Below are 21,912 nucleotides of genomic sequence, written 5' to 3'. Positions count from 1 at the left end.
ACATCAGCTTACAGTCGTTGCCACTAAATTTTGGCTTCAACCAATTTTGTCTCTAAGGCATCAATTTCTGACTGTAAATAAATCTTTTATTTACACAATTTAACGTAATGCCTGAAACTGTTTGTTCCAAAATGATAGAATGTATGTTAAGAAGTTGATAATTGAAATGATAGAATTTGCTATATTACAATTCTTATGCCAATTTTGAAAGCTTCAATGGGTTGAAAAAAGTTGACATGTATTCTCAGGTGCAGACAATGCCTATTTAACCTTCTCATCACTCCAAATGTATGTCAATATCCATCTCAAAACAACACTGTAGATATAGTTTCGACCGGGCTATTTAACTTATTCCATCTACTTGTTTTCCCACCAACGAATTTTGCTAGCCTATTCCAGCAAGCTGCATATTAATGTACAGGAATGATGTTCAATCACCCACCATGTAAGCTCGTCTCGGCTGCCACAGTCGCACAGTGTGTACACTTGTTTAATTCCTCCTGTCCATTGAAAAAACCAACGGACCAGTGTACACCGACATAATCCACATTCATATTGGTGTTAAGTACTCCGCACCTCAGACCACGGAAACCAGACCAAAGGTAGCGTACCAAACCTTACCACCTGCTGAGGTTTGACCCATACGCCTCAACAGCGGAAATGAGAAAAATGGAAGAAAAAAAAATGCCCACCCTCAACATGTTTCTGCCGCACTTTGTTCACCCACCCAAAAGACAACGGACGGTAGCATTCTTACGCACACTGTAGTACAGCGTTATTCATGAACACACGCGAACGCAACGAGTACCCGTAACGATCCCATTTAACCGAACCGGGGAACGGAGCTGGCGGGGGGGAGAGCTGGGGTGTACACATTATGCTTGGCTAATATTTGCACAGAATTTATGTTTAATTTTATTTGCTTATGCAAAAGCCTGCCCGTGTTTGCTTCGGATGTTGTTGGTTGGTTTTTTATTTCTTGCTTTCCTTCTCCTCCCGGGCGCAGGGGGAATGGAAACGAGCATATATTGCACCAGTGAAGCTTACCAGCCGGGGGAGGAGGGGGAGCGGTAAAATCAGAATGAATTGGTACGGCTCACCCCCAAAAAGTACGTCGTCAAATAGCATAAACTCATACGCACCACCATCGTCGCCGTCGCCTTCGTCAGCCGCTTAGTGTGGGATGGGTTGTAATTTAGCGCTCTTTGTCGTTGTACTTACCACGTGCCAGCATGGCAAGCACACGAGTACGGGAGACCGGGAGGGGGGTTGTAAATATGACGTGTACAGGCAACACTACACAGGCCTTGAGCGGAAGCACTTCCACCGCCTTGCGGGGTGGTAGTTGGCACCGTTGTTTTTATTAGAAATAAATAATAGTGAATTTATGCTCAAATTACTCATCATGATGAACACATTTGCGAAATTTCCGTTCACCATCCATCCATCGTGGCACGGTGCTACGGTATAAATTGCCCCCCCGATGCTCGGGTATGCTTCCGCCCGCGTTGAAGGCACATCCTGGTACGCTCGGTTCGGTGACTAGCAGACGCAGACCAGGCTGAGCCAGCCACACTGCCAGCCAGCCAGCTAGAGTCGTGCGGTGTGGCTGTAGCGAAGCGAAACCCGAATGCTTCGTTGCCTGGTAAGTGGTATTAGGTACAAAAGTGCTAAGACTTGTTCTAAAATATGCTGACTAAACAAGCGACTGATGGGGAGCGGGAGTGAGGGGAGGCACCATCACTAGCACCGTACCAGGCAAGAAGCTCGGTGCAACTGAAGTATGCCTTCCTTCGTGGGCGCCGTTGCTCCGTTTGAGATGCCTAAATTAATTTAATGTCGAGTAGCAGTAGAAAAGAGGGTGGTGAATGTGGGTGTATGGGAAGTGGCATCGTCGCCTTCGTCGTCGTCGTCGACGCAAACCGTCATCGCACATGATCCCTTTGCCTCGGCATTTGCTCCAACCGGTCGGAAGTGAAACCGTTGGCACGGGCGTTTCAACGGTACGGGTAAGACGCGTTGGCCATTTGTGGTGCCGACTCGCTTGAGTTATGGAACCGAAAATGAACGAAGCCAGGAGAAGGGGAAGAAAGAAAAAAAACGAAAGTATAATCACATCCAAGCGGGTGCCAGCGCCCGTACCAAGGGTTGTCCTCCCCATTACACGTCAAGCAAAGTATGTAGGAGCTGCTGGAACAACGGAAGCCTTTCCTTTCCAAGAACCGGAGTGCTGCTCCCGTTTGAAGTAAACTATGATAAAACAAGTGATAAGTTGACATACCGGAACAGGCACACACACACTTTGCAGAAAAGGGCCTTTTTTGTTTCTTCCACGAAAGTATATCATATACAACAACAACAACAACAAAAACACACTCCGACAACAAAGTCAGGACCAGATTCTGCAGGAATCCGCAAGAAACTGCCTAATCATGGTGTATCATCCGTCCGTGACTGACGGGCCGTGTTTCTACGGAAGTTTTTTTTTTTTTGCCTGCCCACACGCTTTGTTCTAACCCTGCACGTTAAAGTAACTCTCGCTGCTTCCTCCTCACGTATGATGACGGCCGATGACGTTCTATTGCCACTGCTGGCACGCACGACGTGCCGTCACGGTATCACACAGCGCGCCCAGCGTGCTGCCACAGATCACGATGATGTAGCCGGAGATAATGACTGTGTTTGGATCCACCGGAGGAGGAGGAGGAGGAGGAGCCGGTGAGTGTAAGTCTTCAAGGGCTGGTGATGAAAGCATAAGCACATCATCATCGCGCGTAGGCCACGCTGGGCCACTAAGGTTTCGGATTTTCCGGGGAGGGTTTCATCATCTCCGCTTAATGATGAACTGATTTCTCCTTAATCATGCCAATCGCCATCGCCATCGATGTGTGTCAAATTGAGAAACAGTAAGCTCTCGCCGCAAACTGCCTGCTACTGTGTCCACCCGCCCGAGGGAGCTGCCAGCCCGAAAGATGAGCCCCTCCCCGTCCTCTGCCCTGCTGTGAAGTATGACACTTCCTGGAAATGGAGAGGGCGCGTGTGTGAAATTCTTCTCACGCACGCTCTCTATTCCCCTTTCCATCGAGCGCGTTTACATCGTTCGGTACAAATCCTTAAACGAAGGATCACCGAACCTCCTCTACCCTCCACCCCTCCACCATCACCCCAAGCTACCATCACGCAGGGAAAGAGAGGGGAAGGAACGGGCAACGGCGAAGGACACGTAATTATTTGACAACGTGGATTCATTTGAAATTTAAATATGTAACTCAGGCGCGAACTTGAGACGCGAGCCGTGAAAATTCCTCGTTTACGGTTCGGTGCGGCCGAATATTAAAATCGCACCAAGCCCCCCTCCCCCCCTCTTCCCGTTCGTTAAGGGCTTGAAGGTGCTGACGGTGGTGATGTGGGAGTGGTAGGAATGAAGGGGGTCCCTTTTTTTGGGGAAATGATTGCTGACGCGCTATGCGCAGTGTGAACACGTTCCAGTTAGGGCAGCTCGGGGGTTTTGGACATGAAAGCGTGTTGTTGTTGTTGTTGTTGTTTTTTAGGAAGGTGAAATTAAAAAAGTTCATTAACAGAAAGAGTGTTTGCTCGGGGGCTTAGAGTGTGTTGGAGATGGACAGTTTTTCCCTGTCACTTGTGTCTGGATACTTCGGGCGTTTGTAATGAAAATATTAATAGAAACGTTTTCATGCAAATAATGGTCAGACTAAACTGGTCACTAAATTCAAAATGTTTATTTGCATTTTTCTTTTCCAGTTTTAACGCTTAAAAACGAGTAATGTTAAATTCTTGTGATTAAAGACTGTTCATCCATGTTCAATATTTGATACAGTTGTAATATTGATTTGTATTCTCAAACGCTTTGCTTCATGTCTTTGTGCAAGCAGTTTTGAGCAGAATTCACGTTGTAAAATACAAAGATGGGAGTTTCTTCTAGATTGAGTACAATAAAGGCACTTTATTGATGATGTAGAGTTATTTTATTAAAGTTGTATTAAAGTTGTCTTTTGATAGCCATATGAACCCTCTTAAATATATTACTAAAAAGTCTCCGAAAACAAGTATGTAGCGTATCAATTATAAACCGTTCAATGCTGGTTCAAAACAAAACAAAAACATTTCAAAATTTCCTTCCCTTTCTCTCGGATAACAAATGTTTGCTCCATAGTGCAATGCTCCAGCGAGGTTCAACCACCGGTAAACCACTCCAAACGAGCTGCCTTTCCATTCCCGTTATTACTCGAATCCTCAACCATTGGCTTCGAATCACATCAATACGGCGGTACGGTAGCTTTCCCCAACAAATTTTGGAGAGCGCAACGTGTTTGCGGCCTGGTGAGCAGGTCGTCAGGGTAGTACGCTATCCAGAATTTTCCCAACAATTTCCAGCACGTTGCACGTTGCTGCAGACAACCCGCCAGGCACCATCGGGGTGGCGACTTGAATGTCATTGCCTTAGCCACTCCACTCCGCCAACGGTTCGGGTTTCTCCCTCCATCGGGTGCCGAAATCGTTGACGAAGGATTAGTTGGAAATATGAGCTAACCTGAAGTATGAATCCCATCCACCAGCGCGCCGGTATAAAGTAAACAGAGACGCGCACACACACCCACTGCATCGGTGATGGTGCAAAATGTTCATACGGTTGTTTTTTTCTCTCTCTCTCCTCTGTCCAACTACGGACGGAATGCACACGCTGCTGCAGTTCCAAGGGTTCGGCAGTTGCAACACGAAACACGCATCAACGCCCGCGCCTGCACGCCGGGTCGATCCATCGCGCACACATCGCACACATCGATCGGTGCTGGTTCGCCCTCACCCCGACAAGGGTGCATACTTGTCGCCCGTTGCAATTGCAAAATCCAAACCTCTCTTTATACAACAAAAAAAAAAAGACTCGCGTCCACTGCACCCGTCGGCCACTCGATTTTGGTGCATAATTTATTTTTGGCTGGCACGTTATTTTGGCAACCACGAATGTCCATTCGTCAGTGCGGTTGGCGCGTTGGTTGGTTGAGCTCGATCCACCTGCATCCATTCACCGGTCGCACCGGTGCAATTTGGGAAATTTAAATTCAGGAATTTCACAACCCTTTCGCCTACCTGTTCTGTCCCTGTGCCCCGACCCGGGGCCTTTGGCGTGTAGTTGAAGTTAGTTATTCTCGCCTCGGATGATGATGATGGTAACGATGACGATAACGCCGATGCCGGATGACGATAATGATGATGATCACGGTGTTGGCACTAAAGTGGCGAAGTTCTGAGCCGTACTATGAGAGTCGCATCGCTATGCACTCGTCAGCAATGGCACGTGTTGTAGCCGGCCCTCTCCGCCAAAAAAAAAAAAACCCTTTTTGGAATAATAAAAATCCTATATTGCAAATATCATGCATACAGGCACGGCGCGGAAAGGTGCGATCGCTGCAATGAACGGTACTGGTACGCACGACGACACCACACGTGCGAGAGTGTTATTACGAAACACGAACTACGGCATGTGTACGCATGTGATGCCGTGAGTCCATTTTCGCCGGCCGAAGAAAGTGCCGAATGCCGATTGAGCGATGCTAGGCCGCATTTATTGCGCCTTTCCACAGCACAGCGTACACCGAAAACACCGTACCGCCCTATTGTGCGGGCGGCGGTGGCGAATGGGGCTTCGGTGCCAACCCCGGAATGTGCCACCGCACGGTTTGCTGGTGCGTGCGGAATGAGAGATATTTTGTTATTTATTATTAGCATTCGCGGGGTATGAATTTTCATACAATTTCAATTTTGTTATGATTGGAAAATATGTTAATTTAAATATTTTATGCGTTTGCCCCGTTCTCACCCGGCTGTGCGATGCGCGTGGTGTTGCGCGCGTTCGCGTGAGCATTCAATCGGCCAATTTCCTCTTGCATAGGGGGACTGTTTTTTTTTTGCTTGTTTCATTTGAGGTTTTTGATGATAACTTCAGAGCGAAAACTTTACCAACTCGGCATGTGAGACCCGAAACTGACCATAAAACGTGTAGCCACAGTAAAGTGACGCGTTGCTGGTGGAGCGGAAAAGGCCGCGAAAGGGCCGAAACTGACGCGCACAGTTTCCCCGGCGCAGGTTCACAAAATCGACACCTTTCCCGGCCAATGCCGGTCGGTTTCGTCGGATAGTGAATGGAGTGATTCCCTCTTGGTAGGGCAAACAAGCAGCGAAGCAGAAGTAGAAGTAAACAGGGAATAAAATAAAAAACTTTGAAAAAAACACACATAACGAACTGAACCCGGGAAGCGGCAGCGGCCCACATTACGCATTCATTTTGCGATAATTTATTGATGAAATTTTCGATTTTTATATCGTTTTAACGGGATTGGATGGAGAGGCGGTAGTAGCAACTAGCAGCAGCAGCCAGCCAGTACATTCACTGCGTGGGAAATAAACAAAATATTCTTGTTGCATTCGAGAGGGAGGCAATTTTGCTTTCACCCCCCCTCTTTGCTGCCCGTTTTTGCGGTCGTCCGAATTGGAGTGAATTCACGTTTTTAATGCTGCCAAACAGGCGCCCGGTTCGGTCCCGTTCCGTTGCGGTAACGGAAGAGAAGCGGTACGACGAGTGCGGGAGCGCTGTGATTGAAACTCTTTACCACATCGGAAAACTTATTGCTTGCGTTTGTGTATGTGTGTGTGTGAACCATGGCCACCGTTGGGGGGGGGGGGTTGGTTTATTTATTAATATTTTTACGGCGCTCTGTCACAGCAGCAGCGGCGGAGGAAAATAGAGTGTAATTGAAGTCGAATGGCCTGTGAGGAATGAGCTCGGCACGGCACGAGCAGAGGGAATAAAATTGAGCCGGCAATAATAAAAAAAAGCACATGCACATACATGCTATACACCCACAAAGAACGCAACGCGAGCTCAATCGTTTTCATCAAATTAACAAGCGGAAAATTGATACCCGGCCAAATGAGGCGAAGGAAGGCCGGCGGTTGTAAGGTGGCAATTTCGAGCAGCACAAAATTATGCTGCGATGACCAGGCCCGAGCGGATGCAGGCAGCGCTCACACTCATGCGCTCATAAACTTACTCGCACACACACACACACACACACACGGGAAGCGCATAATGATGCATAAAAAATGCACAAACACCGAGTGTGTGGCGTCGAGGGCGGCATGAGGCGGCCTTTGCTGCAGAACGGTTGCGACGCGCATTCGGTACCGGTTTCGTCACGATCGGAAGCCGGATACATTACGTGTTTGGCATGTCGATGGTCAACCATCGCAACATGGGAATCCGCAGGGGTTGGTGGAGGTAAAGGAGGAAGGGGGTTGCAAAAATATTTTCCAGTTTAATGTTTAAAAATGTGTTTGGAGTCGCTGGAATCGTGAGCGGGAATAGTTTTTGTGAATGTTTTTGCAGTAATAGGAAAGCAACAACATGCTGGAGTAACTTGAATGTGAATGTAAATAACCTGTATCTAATTTTTGCTTATTGTTCTTTTTATTGTTAGTGATTTTATGTTATTTAATTGTTCATTTCAATGCATCTGATGCTTAAATAACTGTATGAGCCCTGCGACAAGTGAAAAAGATCCATAACAGTTAATGTGCAAAGATCTCAATGAAGCTTACGCTTACCTATTATAACCTAATAATATACTATCGACATTAAACAAAAAGGCATGCAAACTGTTTGCTTTGCCATCACTTTGACGTTAAAAAGAGACCTACAGCCACGTGTGTGTGCTGTCTGAAACGACTTGGAAGCTTTCTGCTACCAACAGAGAACAAAATCGCACCAACGCTTGCCGAGCCGGATCGAAAACCGTCAATGGTTCTCCACTTTAGCAATGGCTGAAACACTCCAGCTGGCCTTGGCTTTAAATAGCATAAGGGCACAAGCTTCCCTACAATAGCCACCGCAGCCGGGCAAGATTTCAAACGGCTTGCTTTCTTTTTGTTCTCCCAAGCTCACCGAAACCTTTGCCATCGACTTGAAGAAACAGGCACGACTTCGCACAGTGCTATTTTGCGCTTCAAGATGAACTTGAAGCACTTTATAACCGAGCGAGAGTAGTGGTGAGCCGGTGCGTCAGCTTGTATTGTGAAAGTGAAAATCTTTCCATTGAGCGGTGCACTACACTCCCCATCCTATCCGGAAGATGAAAAACCACGGCCCGGGCCCGGCTTTTATTCGCTTTCCCTGGCTCTTCACAGCAACGCTTTATTCCGCCTTATCGAAAGACTCGAACGTGAATGGGGCGGTTCGTTTTGAAGGAGCTCGAAGAAAAGTCAGCTAAATAAGCCGGAGTTACGCTCTCCGGCGTAGCGGGCTCTGTGTGTGTGTGTTTCAAGAGGTCGCTCGCAGCTCCTTTCACGTGCGGCGTCATTGGTAATTTTATGCTCGGCTGTATGTGTCGAACCTGCGCGCTCGCTAAGCGAGGCTGCATTTACACACTGGCGTGGTGTCTTCATTTTATTTCACCATTCCCAAATCCCTAAGCGTGGTATTATTATAAATACAAAATGAATTTCCCGCACTCAGCCAGCGTGTCCGCCGAAAGCGGGCTAAAGCGAGCTAAAGAAAGCAAAAGCGAATCACAATCTGCGCGTACTGCCTGGGTGGCAATGGGAAGGGAAGGAAGCTAGGCGTCCTTTAAGAAGCCGTTTCAGCGATAGCGAAGCCTTTCGCGTGCGCTTTCCAACCCACTCGTGGGCACTCATCCGCTCCGCGGTATTTTTTTGTTGCTTCTGCCTCAAGCCTTTGGTTTTTGTTTTCCCCTCGCAGATGGGAATCGCCTTAAAGCTTGTCGGATTTTCTGCCAACCCTTTCTTCTAGCTTTCATCCCCCACCCCCCTCGTCAAGTGCACCGGCTAAAGCAAACCAGCTGTGCTCTGTCGCTTGCTCTGCGAGAAAATCCAGCCGTGGTTCTTTTCCTTTATGCCGCTTCAAAATCCTTCCACTCAGCTTGAACTCAGCTTTTCAAGCCGCCCGGGCGCGTACGGTGCGCAACCGGGGAAGGTTCGATTTTTCATCCTGCCCCTTCGCACGGTCTAATTTTGTAGCCCGATCGTACCCACCCCTTGATGCTCTTGTCTCGTGCCCTTCCCACCCCGCGGTTGAACCGCGATTTTGCTTTATTTCTTCAGCACGAAGAACGAAGGATCATTTTGTTTGGTGTGGGGCGAGCGAATGGAGGTTTCATCCTTTTGTGTCACGTCCACCACTGGCAAAACTGTTCGCAGGTCCACCATTAAGTATGCATAAAGATATTTCTTTAAATTATTATTTTTCAATTTTACCCCTATAAAAACGAACATAACTATAAATATCGCATCCATTCGGTTTCGTTTCTGCTCGCTGCTACGGCTTTTTGTGTTTAGCTCACTCACGATGGTTTGTGCGCGCTTGGGCAGCGGTATCAGCGCGCCCGGCAGTCGAGGTGGGGGAGGGGGGGGGGGACGGTGAATGGCACCCAAAATATGCTGCTGCAGACAGGATCGGGCACGTTTTTCACCTTTTCATGAATACGATAAGCAGCCCGTCGTGTTTATCGATTGGTGGTGACTGTGTCTGGGGGTGTTTTTTGCCCAGCCAGCAACAAGGTTCAACGGCGGGTTTCGCCGCAATAGGCAAGCGAGCAAAGAGCGATCACAAGGAATGGGCAAGGGTGGCAACAACAGCAAAAAAAAATATAGAAAAAAGGTAAGCGCGCGCGCACACTAATATCATTATTTATGATCGACACCACGATTCAATTAACCCAATTTTAGAATGGAGTGAAGCATCATTAAGAGACCAAGCGGATGGTTGTATGGAATACATTTTCACAACCCACCCAAAAAGTAACGACCTGCCTGGGAGGGGCAGGTGTTTTTGGCGATGCTTTTCCTCGAGGCAGCATTAACGTGAAGAGGCAATTTTAAAGTGTCTCCCTGCTCAAAGCGTTGACTAAACCTTCTAGTTTCGTTATTTATAATACAATTGCGTGTGGTTGCGTGTGAAAGCAAGCTTTCCTTGCATGTATTAAACTCGTTCCTTGCGAGCGGGTGCTCCTAGAGCAGAGCCACCGGATAGGAAAAATGTGGTGCCGGTCAAAATGCGTACACCACCGAGCACAGTCGTTCGCCTGTGTCAACGGGTGTCAGCTAGCAACAGCACCACGACAAAATAAACAAAACACAAAATAAACGCTCGGCAATGAAAGCCTTCTCTGCGCATTGCTTCCAATGGTGGTGGTGGTGCCCTAACATTGCACATGCTTAGGGAAGTCCATGCCATGGGAGCGTAGGATGATCCCCTATTTCGAGTGCGAGTGCACTTTGCATGCACGGCACGAACCAAGACCCAAACGCGTCGCTCCCTACCCAGCCGGAGCCTACACGGTACATAACTATTTCACCATACATATGTAAATGAAAGTTATGCTCGGATGCTTCTTACCGTGCACAAAGCTTTCTCATCGTCCTCATCGCTCGCTTTGCTCACCCTCTCTCTCTCTATGTCCTTCTCGTAACATTATCCGTGCTCAAGCTATTGGTGGTGTGGATTGCGCGCACGGTTTCGGTGTGATGATGGTACTTTTACTTTTTACCCATTCACTTGTACGACACTTTTGGAGCACGGCCACAACACTTGCAGGTTGTTGTTGCTGTTTTACCTAAGCGTGTGTCTGCGAGTGTGGCGTAAAATGTTATCCTCTTCCCATGCACGGAGGCCCTTAAGAGGCTCAGCGTCATCCACTGTGGTGCGTTTGTGCAAACCCTTCGTGCGCTTCGTCGCTTGATGCAGGGTGCTTTTGTGCGCTGTTTGCGGCAGAGGTCAAGTTTTGGTTTCACTTACACACACGTCCCTTCGTCCTAGAGTAATCCTTTTCGGCCGTTTTCTGCTGCACTTTGAAATTGGATTGTGTTTGCCGACGGTCACCGAAAACTGCCATTTCTTTGCTACATTTTTCTCTGTGTTTTTAGTTCTTTCCCTGTTTGGTTGGTTGGCGTTTGAACCCTAACGCTTTCTAGCGTTGCGCCTCCCTAAAGAAGGATTTTTGTTTTTTTTTTGGGTGACCCATGGTAGTACAACGCATACACACGCCACATTACACACGCTGTGCACGTTTTTCGCTCGCCGTGTTCGTTACAGTATGCAAATGCCGCACCAATGAGACTAGTGGGGCGGGCCAGGAGCGAGAGGGAGATGGTGCGAAAAAGGTTAGATTTTCAATGCACGGCGGCTACCATTTGCCGAGAGCTTGAACTTGGATGTCGTTCGGATGGTTTGGATTTGGGGCACTGAACGAAAGCTAGCAGCACCAAAAGGTGTGCAACATTATTTCTTTCCTTTTAAGCCTTAAGCTCGTGCTTGAGTTGTGTTGCGAGTGCGTAAATGTTTAGTGACTTTTATTGATTGATTTTTTGAGCAAAAGGAAATTTTTAAGCATTGTTCAATTGAAAACAAAATCAATGTAATAATTCAATTTTACTATGAATTTTGTGTTGTGACACGAATGAACATTTTTGTAATTCTTCTGTGAAAACACCGAAAAGATCCAAACTTAAGGATCATGTATTTGCGTTCTTAAGATTTTTTAAGTTTTCAATCTTCTTCTTCTAAATGAGCAATGAATTGAATAACTTTTCCCGTCAAAAAATCAATTTCATTCAAAGCATGAAGCGTTTTGATTGTATTTGAGATTTATTTTGATACTATTTAAACTATTTTTAATGCGATTGTGTCTGATTGTCCTTCGGAGAATTAATTTGCAACACACTGTTCACTGTTCAGCTGAACGTTTTCACTTTACATTATCAAACACAGTGCGCAAAGTGTGCAGCTAATTGAAATCAATTTTATTTCATGCCGTATGATTACGGGTGAAGTACGAATTATTTTCCTACCCGTGGCAACACAGCCGGCTTTCGCTCAAGTGTGTGCACGGTACGCAATTGAACGTTTCACACACTCCCAGCACACGAAGGGCCAAGAAGTGGTGCTCACTTATAAGCACACACACACACACACAATCCCTTTTGGAAAGTGGTTATTGATTCCGTGTCGGACAAGCGCACCGAACGCGCGCGGCTCTTGCTCTCTTGCACTTGCTCTACCTCTACCGGATGCACCCGGAGTCGTCCGGCCGGTCCGGTCTGATGTAAAATTCATTCGGCAATCACGCATACCCACTTTGCATCCTTGGGGGCAAATGCAAACGGGCGGCCCGTTTTGTCAATCAGCTCCACTAATTTGCCCTCCCTGGAGTCAATTTCCGTCCCGTGCGCTTCGCTCCTCCGCTCCGCGCAGGCTCGCAGTTGCCCAATGACCTCAGGGAAATGGGGTGAGTTCACTTTCGGGCTGCCCAAACACAGACAGCCAGGACGGACAGCTGATTACATGTTCGGTTTAATAAAATAATGCAATAATAAAGTAATGAATTAATCAAACATGGAATTGAATTTCTTGCTCTTTGGCTGTAGTTTGGCACACAGACACACACACACACGCAGTCCCTTTTACTCGCGCACTCGTGCTGGTGGTGTACGATAATTGCCAAGGTGATAGCCGGGAGTAATTTTCCGATTGATGCACTCGCGAGAATTGTACCATTTTGCTGCTCGCCGCTACCGTTTTTGGCCCTGCCGGACATTTCTGACATTCATTTTGTCCTCCGCCCCCTCCGGCCTCTCCGTCTGCCTCCGCCCTCCGCATCCGCTTTCATGCTGTAAGAGAGTAGCAATTTGCTTACGGCCTCACGCCTCGTCTGGAATCGGCGGAAATGATCAGCTCAAGGAGCCAAATTTAATTATCCTCTACGTAATGTCGTGAGTGTTTGCCCACACACACATACACACACCGTTTGATGCACCGGTGAGAGTTGAACTCCAGTGGGTGTTTGTGTGATTGTGGATGTATGTTGCCGTTGTGATGGTGGTAACGATGATGATGATGATGATGGTCGTGGGTAGTTAATATTGACCACCTGGGCTTCGCTAAACGTTCCCTCTTCCCGGCGGGAGTCTAGGAAGGCTGATTGAAAATTGCTCTTACAGCTTGATTCGCTAATATCGTTTGTTGCAGGCTCGTTTTGATTAGCAAGTGACAAACACGCTCACAGTTGGGCAATCAAAGTGTTAGTCCACTGGAAGTTTGTGTAAAATGACAGGCGACATTTTTGTTTACAATCATAATTAGTGTAAGAATAAATTAACCAACAGTTCAGCCTGGTTGTTCTCATTTTGTTTTCAAATTATTTAAAGCATCCTTGTAGGTTTTTTTTTAATTTTGAAGCATTATGGTTGGTAAAAAAAATTAAATAAAACTACGACTATGTACATTTTGTTAGAATCAAATAAAAGAATAATCAAATCAATGATTTCTGTACATTATGCTGTTAAAGGCCAAGTGTTTACTAAAATACATTTGAATGAAAGAGAAAAAAATACTTACGTAAAAAATAAACAAATAAAAAGAAAGTTGTTCAAACATTAACTAGGGAAATCGTTGAAAAGAACAACAAAAAATTGATTGTAAGGTTTAGATTTGTCGGTTAAAGTACAATATTCCATCCAACGTACAATAAAGCCCTCCAGCGTCACGGATCGTTGCTTGCAACAGCGGCAGCAAAAAAAAAAAAAACAAGAACTTTCCCTATCCTTTAAAACCAATTCAACACATTTCAACCAGCCCTCGGGGTTGGCCTTGACTAACAAGTGTGAAATAAAACGCCTTTTTTCCATCTGCCCCAAAAAAAAAGCGCCACTTGCCGCTGCGAGAGTTGGGCAAATTCTTTCCGCCTCGCGCTAGGGGGGGCTTAAATTTCGCGCCAACCGAGCCCCTCTACCCCTGAAGTGTGAGTGCGTGTGCTGTATTTTTTCTTCTATTTTCCTTAACGGAAAAGCATTCATTTCGGATGAATTTCTATTCTGTTTCGGCAAGGAGAGGGCAATCCCGTTTCCCTTACATTCGTTTCGTGTTTCGATTCTTGTGGGGCCGGGCTCTCGAAGAAAATGGAGTGTTTTTCCTACTTTTCTTGTGCAGTTTTTTTCTTCTCTCTCTCTCTCTCTCTCTCTCTCTCTCTCTCTCTCTCTCGCTTGCTCCCCATTCTTTGAACCGGGCCAGCTTCCGCCATTTAGCGATGAAAGGTTTCGCCTCGAGCGTCCGGAGAAATATTGCTTCAGATTCGCTTAAATCGAAACGCTTGTCGAAGGAAGGCGACTGTTTCCGGATTGCGTTGCTCGATGCTGCAAGGCGTTCTGCGGGCTCTTCCACGGGCCAGCCACACAGTTAACAGGCCCCGTCGCCGTGGTCGCCGCCGCATATCTGTCACGATTGTTCAATAAAAATATGTTTTGTATTTATATGCTCCGACTGGTTTTATGGTGCTGCTGCTACTGCTACTACTGCTGCTGTACACTGGAGGATAATTTATAATCATCCTGGCCGTCCTCAGGCCCTCGCATGCCATCTCGGTTATGTGTGTATGTGTGTGTGTGTGCAGTCTGTACGTAAACGGACAAGCAAGCGGACGGGCACATAAATAACACAGTTCGACAGGCTATTGAGCCAACGATTCGATTCGGCCCCGGGAGGCGGGAATTTGCCACCATTTGTCCACGGCGTTTGCGTTCGGTGGACGTGTCGGGGCCCAAACAACGGCTGCCCCATTGCCGCTGAACGGCCCAATCATTTAGCGACCAATCAATTCTATCGCATTCATTCGCTTCGCTTTATTGCTTTCGCCTTACTCCACCGCACCGCAGTTGATCGATCGAACGTGCTCCCTTGGACTGGTGGTTAATTAATAATTGTGCCTTTTTTTTCTCTATTCCTTTCCCACAGATGGTGACGAGAACGAAGAAAATTTTCGTGGGCGGGCTTTCAGCGCCAACCACGCTGGAGGACGTTAAAAGCTACTTCGAACAATTTGGACCGGTAAGTACACGAGTACAAGTTTTTTCTTATTATTATTTTCCCCTACCTCAATCGGATTATCCATGCCCGTTTGCTGGCAATTGCTGAAAGCGTTCTTTGAAGAAAATAAACAACCGTGCAACACCGCAAGACAGTGTCCGATTTTAAGCAAGGGAGTAAATCCTTTTTTGGCTCTCAGCGTCGTCTTCTCGGGGACTGAAACTTTTCCACTTAAGCTTTAGTGCGGTTTTTTGGAAAGTTTCGCTAAATCGTTGCGAAGCACCATTTTGATGTTCTTTGCAAAAAAAAAAATCTTTCCCACGAAACACCTTCCACACTGTTGTGCGCTCTACCCGGATAGGGAAAGATACCAGCGCGGACCTTCAGATTAGAGACCGTTGCACTTCCCGGTTGCAGAAAATTGGCCTTAGCGCAACGTAGTTTTACTTTCGATTTCCTTTCGCTCAACGCCTCGAGATCGTTATCATTATTTTCATCATCCTGGGACCCCCTCCTGCAGCAGTGGATAGTCATCAGCCAAAGAGCGAGATCGAGCAGAAGTCCCTGACTACCCTGAGAACAACGGGACCGTCTGACATAATCCAGCCGCTGGGAAGTTGCGCCGGAATGTCTTTTTACGAGACCGTCTCACGGGAGGACACGGACACAGGCTGCACTCGGTGCGGCCGATTGGTGAAGTTAGCATTTATCCAATTGTCCAAACAAATTCCCTAAAGCCATTTTAAGTTGCTCTTGCCCGGTTTCGGTTGCGACCGTGCCGCGAAGGGATGGGAAAAGCGTTGACCGGTTGTTCCCCGGTTGTGTACCGAAGCCTCGGGAAAAGTCGCAAAAGTTAGTCATGCTTTTGCCGACGCCAGCGACACCGTGGATTCCGGGTGGTTTTTGTTTCATTCGGCCCAGCCCCGCTCGCTCTTGTCCCGACGCCCCCGTCGGCACAGGTGACACCGGAGGCAAATGAGCACCACCTGGGTAGTGCGATCCGGCACGGCCAGCTTCCCAGTTCGCCACACATTATGCCCGAGGCTGTTTTCCACCTTCACACCTAAGCACAGGTGGTTTTTCTCGGGCTTCGGAGGGTTTTTTTTGCTGCCCGGGCGAGAAAAACTAAAAGGACAACACTTTTCGTCTCGAGTCTCGTGCGCGCGAGAAGGATATGAGGGGAAAACACAAACACAAAGTCAAACTTGGAAGTGCGAGCGGGCGCCACGAATGCCCGGAACCAGCAACAATGGGAGAAAAGTGAGAAAAACAAATTAAACAACCCCGTAAAGTCATATCTCGAAGACCGCGGGCAAACGAGTGGGAAACACATTTCCCATCAGCCCGAGCACAGCGCCCCCATACCGCCGTCAGCAATCGAGGGCCGTTCGGTGTTTGGTGCACGCTAAGCTTTTCTCACTCTCGCTCTCTCTCTCTCTCTATTTCCCTCACTCATTTGCTTTCTATCTCTGGAGGCTTTTCCCGGCATGACAAAGTGCGGAAAACAGCTAATAGCGTTTAAGCAAAACTAAAATTAAATTCATATCAGTTGGGGAAAGTTTGTTTTGCGAGCTCCGGGGTGCTGTTTTTTTTTTTCTTGCACAGGGAAACGGTACCAAAAGAAACGGCGAAAATAATGTACACCAAAGGCTGTCATTTTTGGTGTTATCTAGGTGTTGGGTGCACGGTGTGCGACAGCTTCAGATTTGCATTAAAGCTACAACAACATTTCTGATGTTATAGCGCTAATTTGTCCCGGCGCACGGCGCGCAGTAGCTACGGGGTAGTATAAGTAGGGTAGTTTATGGTAAAAGGGTTTGTAATAGAGGTTGTATATACAAAAGTAGGCATTCTTTTTACTATTGCATAAACATGGAAGATGCATGGCTTAGCCAAATATATGACAAACTTAAACGGAAGTATGTGCTACACAAGAAACATTCAGTTTACGTTCCAAAGTGTCTGGTAGAAGCTTCAGATCAATTTGCTCAATGCAAGATTTAGAATACAATGAATATTTTAGAGGATTTTCATATTTTTATCAATGTTGACGATCTCTAGAATCTAAGTCATCCTGTCAAGAAACGTCTTAGATCTTTATCTTTCATAAATTAAATGTAGTGAGCCTGCATTTCTTAATAGTGCTATATTTTTTATGTAGATTTAGTGAGAGTTTAAGTTCTAGTTAGTAGATATCTATTCTGACCGATATGTTGGAACCATGAGGGAGTAAGGTGCTATTCCGAATAAAGTAGTTTTAATCGTTACACGTGTTATCTTTATAATGCAGATTAAAATTGTGTTTTCTGTCTTTGAATATTAACACCTAATAGATAGATTCAATGAGTTTATTATTTTCTGTTTCAACTTGAATGCTCTTAAAACATAGAGATCCATTTTTTGTGAACAATTCAGAGAGTGTTTTAAGGAGTTCTGTAGGTTATGTATTAGTATTTTCGTATTCGTCTGTCTGCAATCTAAGGAGTTGCTTGTTGAGTTTGCCTACTAAGAACATAGGACAGGCTAATTACTTGATAATAGTATTCATTTGACTTATATACGTATCATGGAATTGAAATTTGCCAGATACTCCATGAATCTGTCGAGAAGGGCGAGTATTGTCGTCTTTTGTAATTCCAATGAAAAATGGTTGAAATAGGACATAAGTCGGACCTTCTATTTGCCCTTGTTTGCTGTCGTTTCGCATGCACGAAACACTCAACCGGAAAGAAACTAATTATTCAATATCATTGAAAAAATGGCATATTTCCACAACAAAGTATCTAACATATTCAATTTCTAAAATTGCAAACAGCTGTAGTGCAAGGAATCGGCACCGTTCAGAACTAACACGCAGCTGTCCCATCGCATGGCACGCTCATAACGAACTCCTACCGTGTCTGCTGCCGTTGTTGCTGCTCTACCAGAGCAACGCTGCACGCTGCTGGAAATTCGTTTCCCAATTGGCATTCGCCCCCTCCTATTGGAAACGGTCGGTCCGTCGGTCCTACAATGCAATCCCAATGTCTTTCGCTTGCCCGACCCGAATGTACGCGCGATTGCACAAATCCGTTCGCATGCATTTGCGGAATTTTGCCAGCACACGCACATTGTGTGCCAGCTGATGCTTGAGCATGTGTGGCATGGGCACACGACACACACACACACACACACACACACACACGATCTTACCGGGTTCTCAGTCCGGGTCCCCATAATAATGCATCGCTCCGTACCAAGCGCAATCGAACGAAAAATACTATACTTTCCGTCCTACCATTTCTCGATGCTTGAGATGCAACCCACAGGGTCCGGGCGAAAGAAAGGAAAGCGACCGGTACGGTAGACAATAGAAGTATTATGAGGGAGGGAATAGATGGATGGGGAAGGGGGGAAACACTTGTTAGTCAGCAAATGCTGCACCCGAGCGTCTATTGATCCGTACGGGCGCTGTTGTTTGCACAGTCTGCACATGTTTATTTGTTCGTTGTTCGTCTGCTCGGATTGCCTTTCTTGCACGTTTTGCGCAACCCGAGGATCATCATCAGCAAGCAGTGCGAACCGACCTCCCCTCCCCACCGCGCTCCATTGACAAAATGCTGGCGCATTTGATGAAGTAGAAGAACGGCAGAGGGAGTATAAAAATATACAAAGAAACACGAACACACACGAGAACAGGGAATGCATTTGCACGTGTTCGGTGCAGCGCGACACATTTCCACCCGTCCTTGTGTGCGAGAGTGCAACGGAATTTGAACAATTTCCCATCACAATAACCAACTTTTCCTTCTTCGGAGACGGGAGTTTGCTGCGATCGGATCAGGATCGATTGGGAATGGGTGGGATTGGTTGGGAAATGGTGGTGGCGTCTTCATCGCACAAAACTCTACCGCCGACGAGCTGCACCTTCTCCTCCACCACCGCCCAGCAATGAGGAGCGCACGTGAAACGTGCCTCGTTTGCTCGGGATTAAATTCATGTGCAATTGATTTTCTCAATTTACACTCTATTTATCGCCCGCCATTTTCTATCGCCCTCACTCGAGCTTCCGCTCCTGCCTTCCCTCGCAGGACGGTGGGGAGTGGAGAGGGGTGGTTGGCTGAAGCTCAACGAGCCACCAGCAGCGTCCCACATAAACCAACATAAATGGGCAATGTTCGGAACAGATTCTGCCGCAACTGCCAGCTGGGGTTCCCTTTTTCGACCAGAGCCCGTTCTGAGATGCCTTTTGTGAGAAAGTAAAATCCTTCCAATGTGTATGCGCGAGCTTGTGTATGAGTGCGGCTCCAGTGCAAGTGCAGCGCCTCGTCCCTTACTGCTGAACTGCTGAAGTGAAGTGTTCGATAGAATTTCGTAGCCCCCGACCGGCAATCGCTTGCGGCGGCTGCTGTTCGCCATCGGTAGCGCTCGCAATAGCTTTTCGCTTGAGCGCAAGAAGCGATTCAGTGCTGCTCAGTTGCCGGATCCCCGGGTACGCCAGCAAAACCCACTCGATCACCATTACCATCATCGCCGTCATCATTGGCGGGCGGGCGGGCGTCTTTACGGGTTTGTGCGCTGTGTGAAAGCACACTCGCAACCGCATTAGCGGCAAGAAAATCGTGAAACACGTGAGAGATGTGGCAGAGGGTGTGTGTGTGTGTGGGTGAGTGTGTATCCAGGGCATTAGAATTGTCGTACGAATTTATTGCGGTTTCCCATTAGAGCCCGATGGGCAAAGAGGGTACCCTTCTGCTCGCTCGAACGGTTGGTGGCGGTGGATCATTTGCAGTTGCTGCCTTTCCGTGCAGCCTCGCTCGGAAAGGGGAAAGGATGGTAGCAAGCTCTTTTGCATGTGGTTAAGGATTGTTTTTTTCCAAAAGGGAAGGATTATGTGCAAATGTACGGGTTAAATGGAAGGCAAAATCAGTGAGGTAGAGCATAAAAAATCGGAACTAAGAATGGAAAATCCGATTTTTATTTGCTGGGTGGGAAAAGAAAACTCTTCGAAAATCATTATCGCTCATCAGCAGCAGTCTAAGCGTGATGACAGTTTGTCGAATGTTTATCCATGCGTAGTCAGCATTCAATCGGCGATACACACTATAGAAACTAACGCACACCGGGCGAAAGACTCATTAATTAAAAACCACCGTTTGGGTAGCCGTGTTTGTGGTCGGGACGGTGTTATGAACCCTATTGCTTCGTGCGACGATTTTGCTGACAAGCAGATTATAGTTTGTTGTGTGTATTTGTGTGTTTTGTGCAATGAACGAGAGGGAAGCGTTTCTACTGAAGACTTAACAAGCATCATTGCCTACACAGCACTGCTAGCAACGAACCAAATTGGCGTAAAATAAGTGATGAAATGTCGTCTTTTTGTTGTTTGTTTGCTTCATGTTTTACGCTACGATGAATATTAATTGATTTTTGTTGTTGTGCAAACTGCAATTGAAGATCGCTGGATCTGAAGTCGTCTGAAGTCGTTCAGAGTCGTTAGGAATCGACTGGAGTCAGAGGGGACCGGAGTCGGAGTTGCCTAGAGTCGAAGTCGGCTGAAGTACTCCGGACGACTCGCCGGACGACGGAGTCGCCCGGAGTTGGTGTCGCCTGGAGTTGACTAGAGTCGGTCAGAGTCGGGGTCATTAGGGGTTGTTCGGAGTTGACCGGAATTGGAGTCGGTTCCACCGGCCGTCTTTGAATGACTCCTGACGACTTCGAATGACTCCGGACGACTTCGAATGACTCCTGACGACTTCGAATGACATCGGACGATTTCGAATGACTCCGGACGACATCGAATGACTCTGGATGACTTCGTACGATTCCAGATGCTTCTTGGCTGCACAAAAGGGCTCGAGATGATTTCAAACGACTCCAAATAACGCTGGCCATATCTACTACATTCCAATGTCGGATCTGACATTTTTGAAGCTGGATCGGAGTCGAATTAGGATTTTTGCTAACTTAAGCCATCATTGTTTAATGATCCATATTTCATTTAATTGGTCCTGCTATGGTAACAAAAGTCACTGAAAGCCATATCCTCTTTATTAGTTGGTACAGGCAGGCCTTGACCGGCAACGCTTGTTGTGCCAAAAGAAGAAGAAGAACATTTTATTCCATTATGCATTTATTTCTTTATGTTTATTTATGATCACGTTGCATCTTAGCACATTTGAGCCAATAATTGAGCTGCTATCAATCAAAAGAAAATAAATTTCAATGCTGAAATTGCAAATTGTAATGCACAAAATCATATCTTACAACGAGCACTACAATCTACATTTTAATTCAACCACCGTCTGCACACGCACGCAACAGCCAGCTGTCGAACGTGAAGAAACCCCGAACGGATGAGGACGCTTTTTGATATTGAATCTCGAATGTGCCCAGACCATGGCACATAAGCATTATGTTGTTTCACAACGTCGTAAACGTTGCCGCACAACTATTCTTCGCTGTGTTGTATGCCCATTTTTTGTGTGTGTGTATGTGTTTGCGTTTTTTGCCACGACTACTCCACTTAATGTATGCAGATCGGGCTCTGTGTATGAACGTTGCTTACCCCCCACCTTAAAAACCGACAAATCCAACTGTTGTGGAAGGATAATATCGTGCTAGCCGTCTTTCTCCTGGTAGTAACATTTCCCTCACCAACATCCACTTTATGCCCTGTCTGTGTACGTGTGTACTTACTTCGGTGTCAAATCACTTGGATACACACCACGAAATGGAGCACTTGCGTCAATGCTTACCACCATCCTGCTGCACTCCGTGCCGCAGACAAAACGGTTCTAGCAAAGGGTTTTTCGGTTCGCTTTTTTACGAGATATTCTCCCTCCCGGTTTTCATTCCCATTGCGTTCGCAATGTTGTATGATAATGTGTGAAATAATTGCAACGATTTGCGTTTTCTACATCCGCCGAAATGGGGATAGGGAAGAGCGAAAAGGGGAAGGAATCATGGGTGCTTGCTTACAGCACAAGTGGGGAAGTAACAAGTTTTGTTATGGCTCTGAAGTCTTACGATTCATGGAATAG

At 46.7% G+C, this 21,912-nt stretch overlaps 1 protein-coding gene across 17 annotated transcripts in view; it reads left to right on the top strand.

Moving 5' to 3' along the window:
• LOC1277242 (RNA-binding protein Musashi homolog Rbp6) overlaps positions 1-21,912 on the top strand; it is a 591,248-nt gene that overhangs the window by 388,381 nt on the left and 180,955 nt on the right. For all 17 annotated transcript variants that reach the window (XM_061643244.1, XM_061643238.1, XM_061643240.1 and 14 more), the window contains one exon: positions 14,819-14,911. In XM_061643244.1, coding sequence (XP_061499228.1) covers positions 14,819-14,911 — 93 coding nt within the window. The remainder of the gene's footprint in view (positions 1-14,818; positions 14,912-21,912) is intronic.

This window comes from Anopheles gambiae, chromosome 2 (assembly GCF_943734735.2).
Source record: "Anopheles gambiae chromosome 2, idAnoGambNW_F1_1, whole genome shotgun sequence".
NCBI lineage: Eukaryota > Metazoa > Arthropoda > Insecta > Diptera > Culicidae > Anopheles > Anopheles gambiae.
The sequence above is the reverse complement of the archived record's forward strand: the minus strand, read 5'-3'. Positions and strand labels throughout refer to the sequence as shown.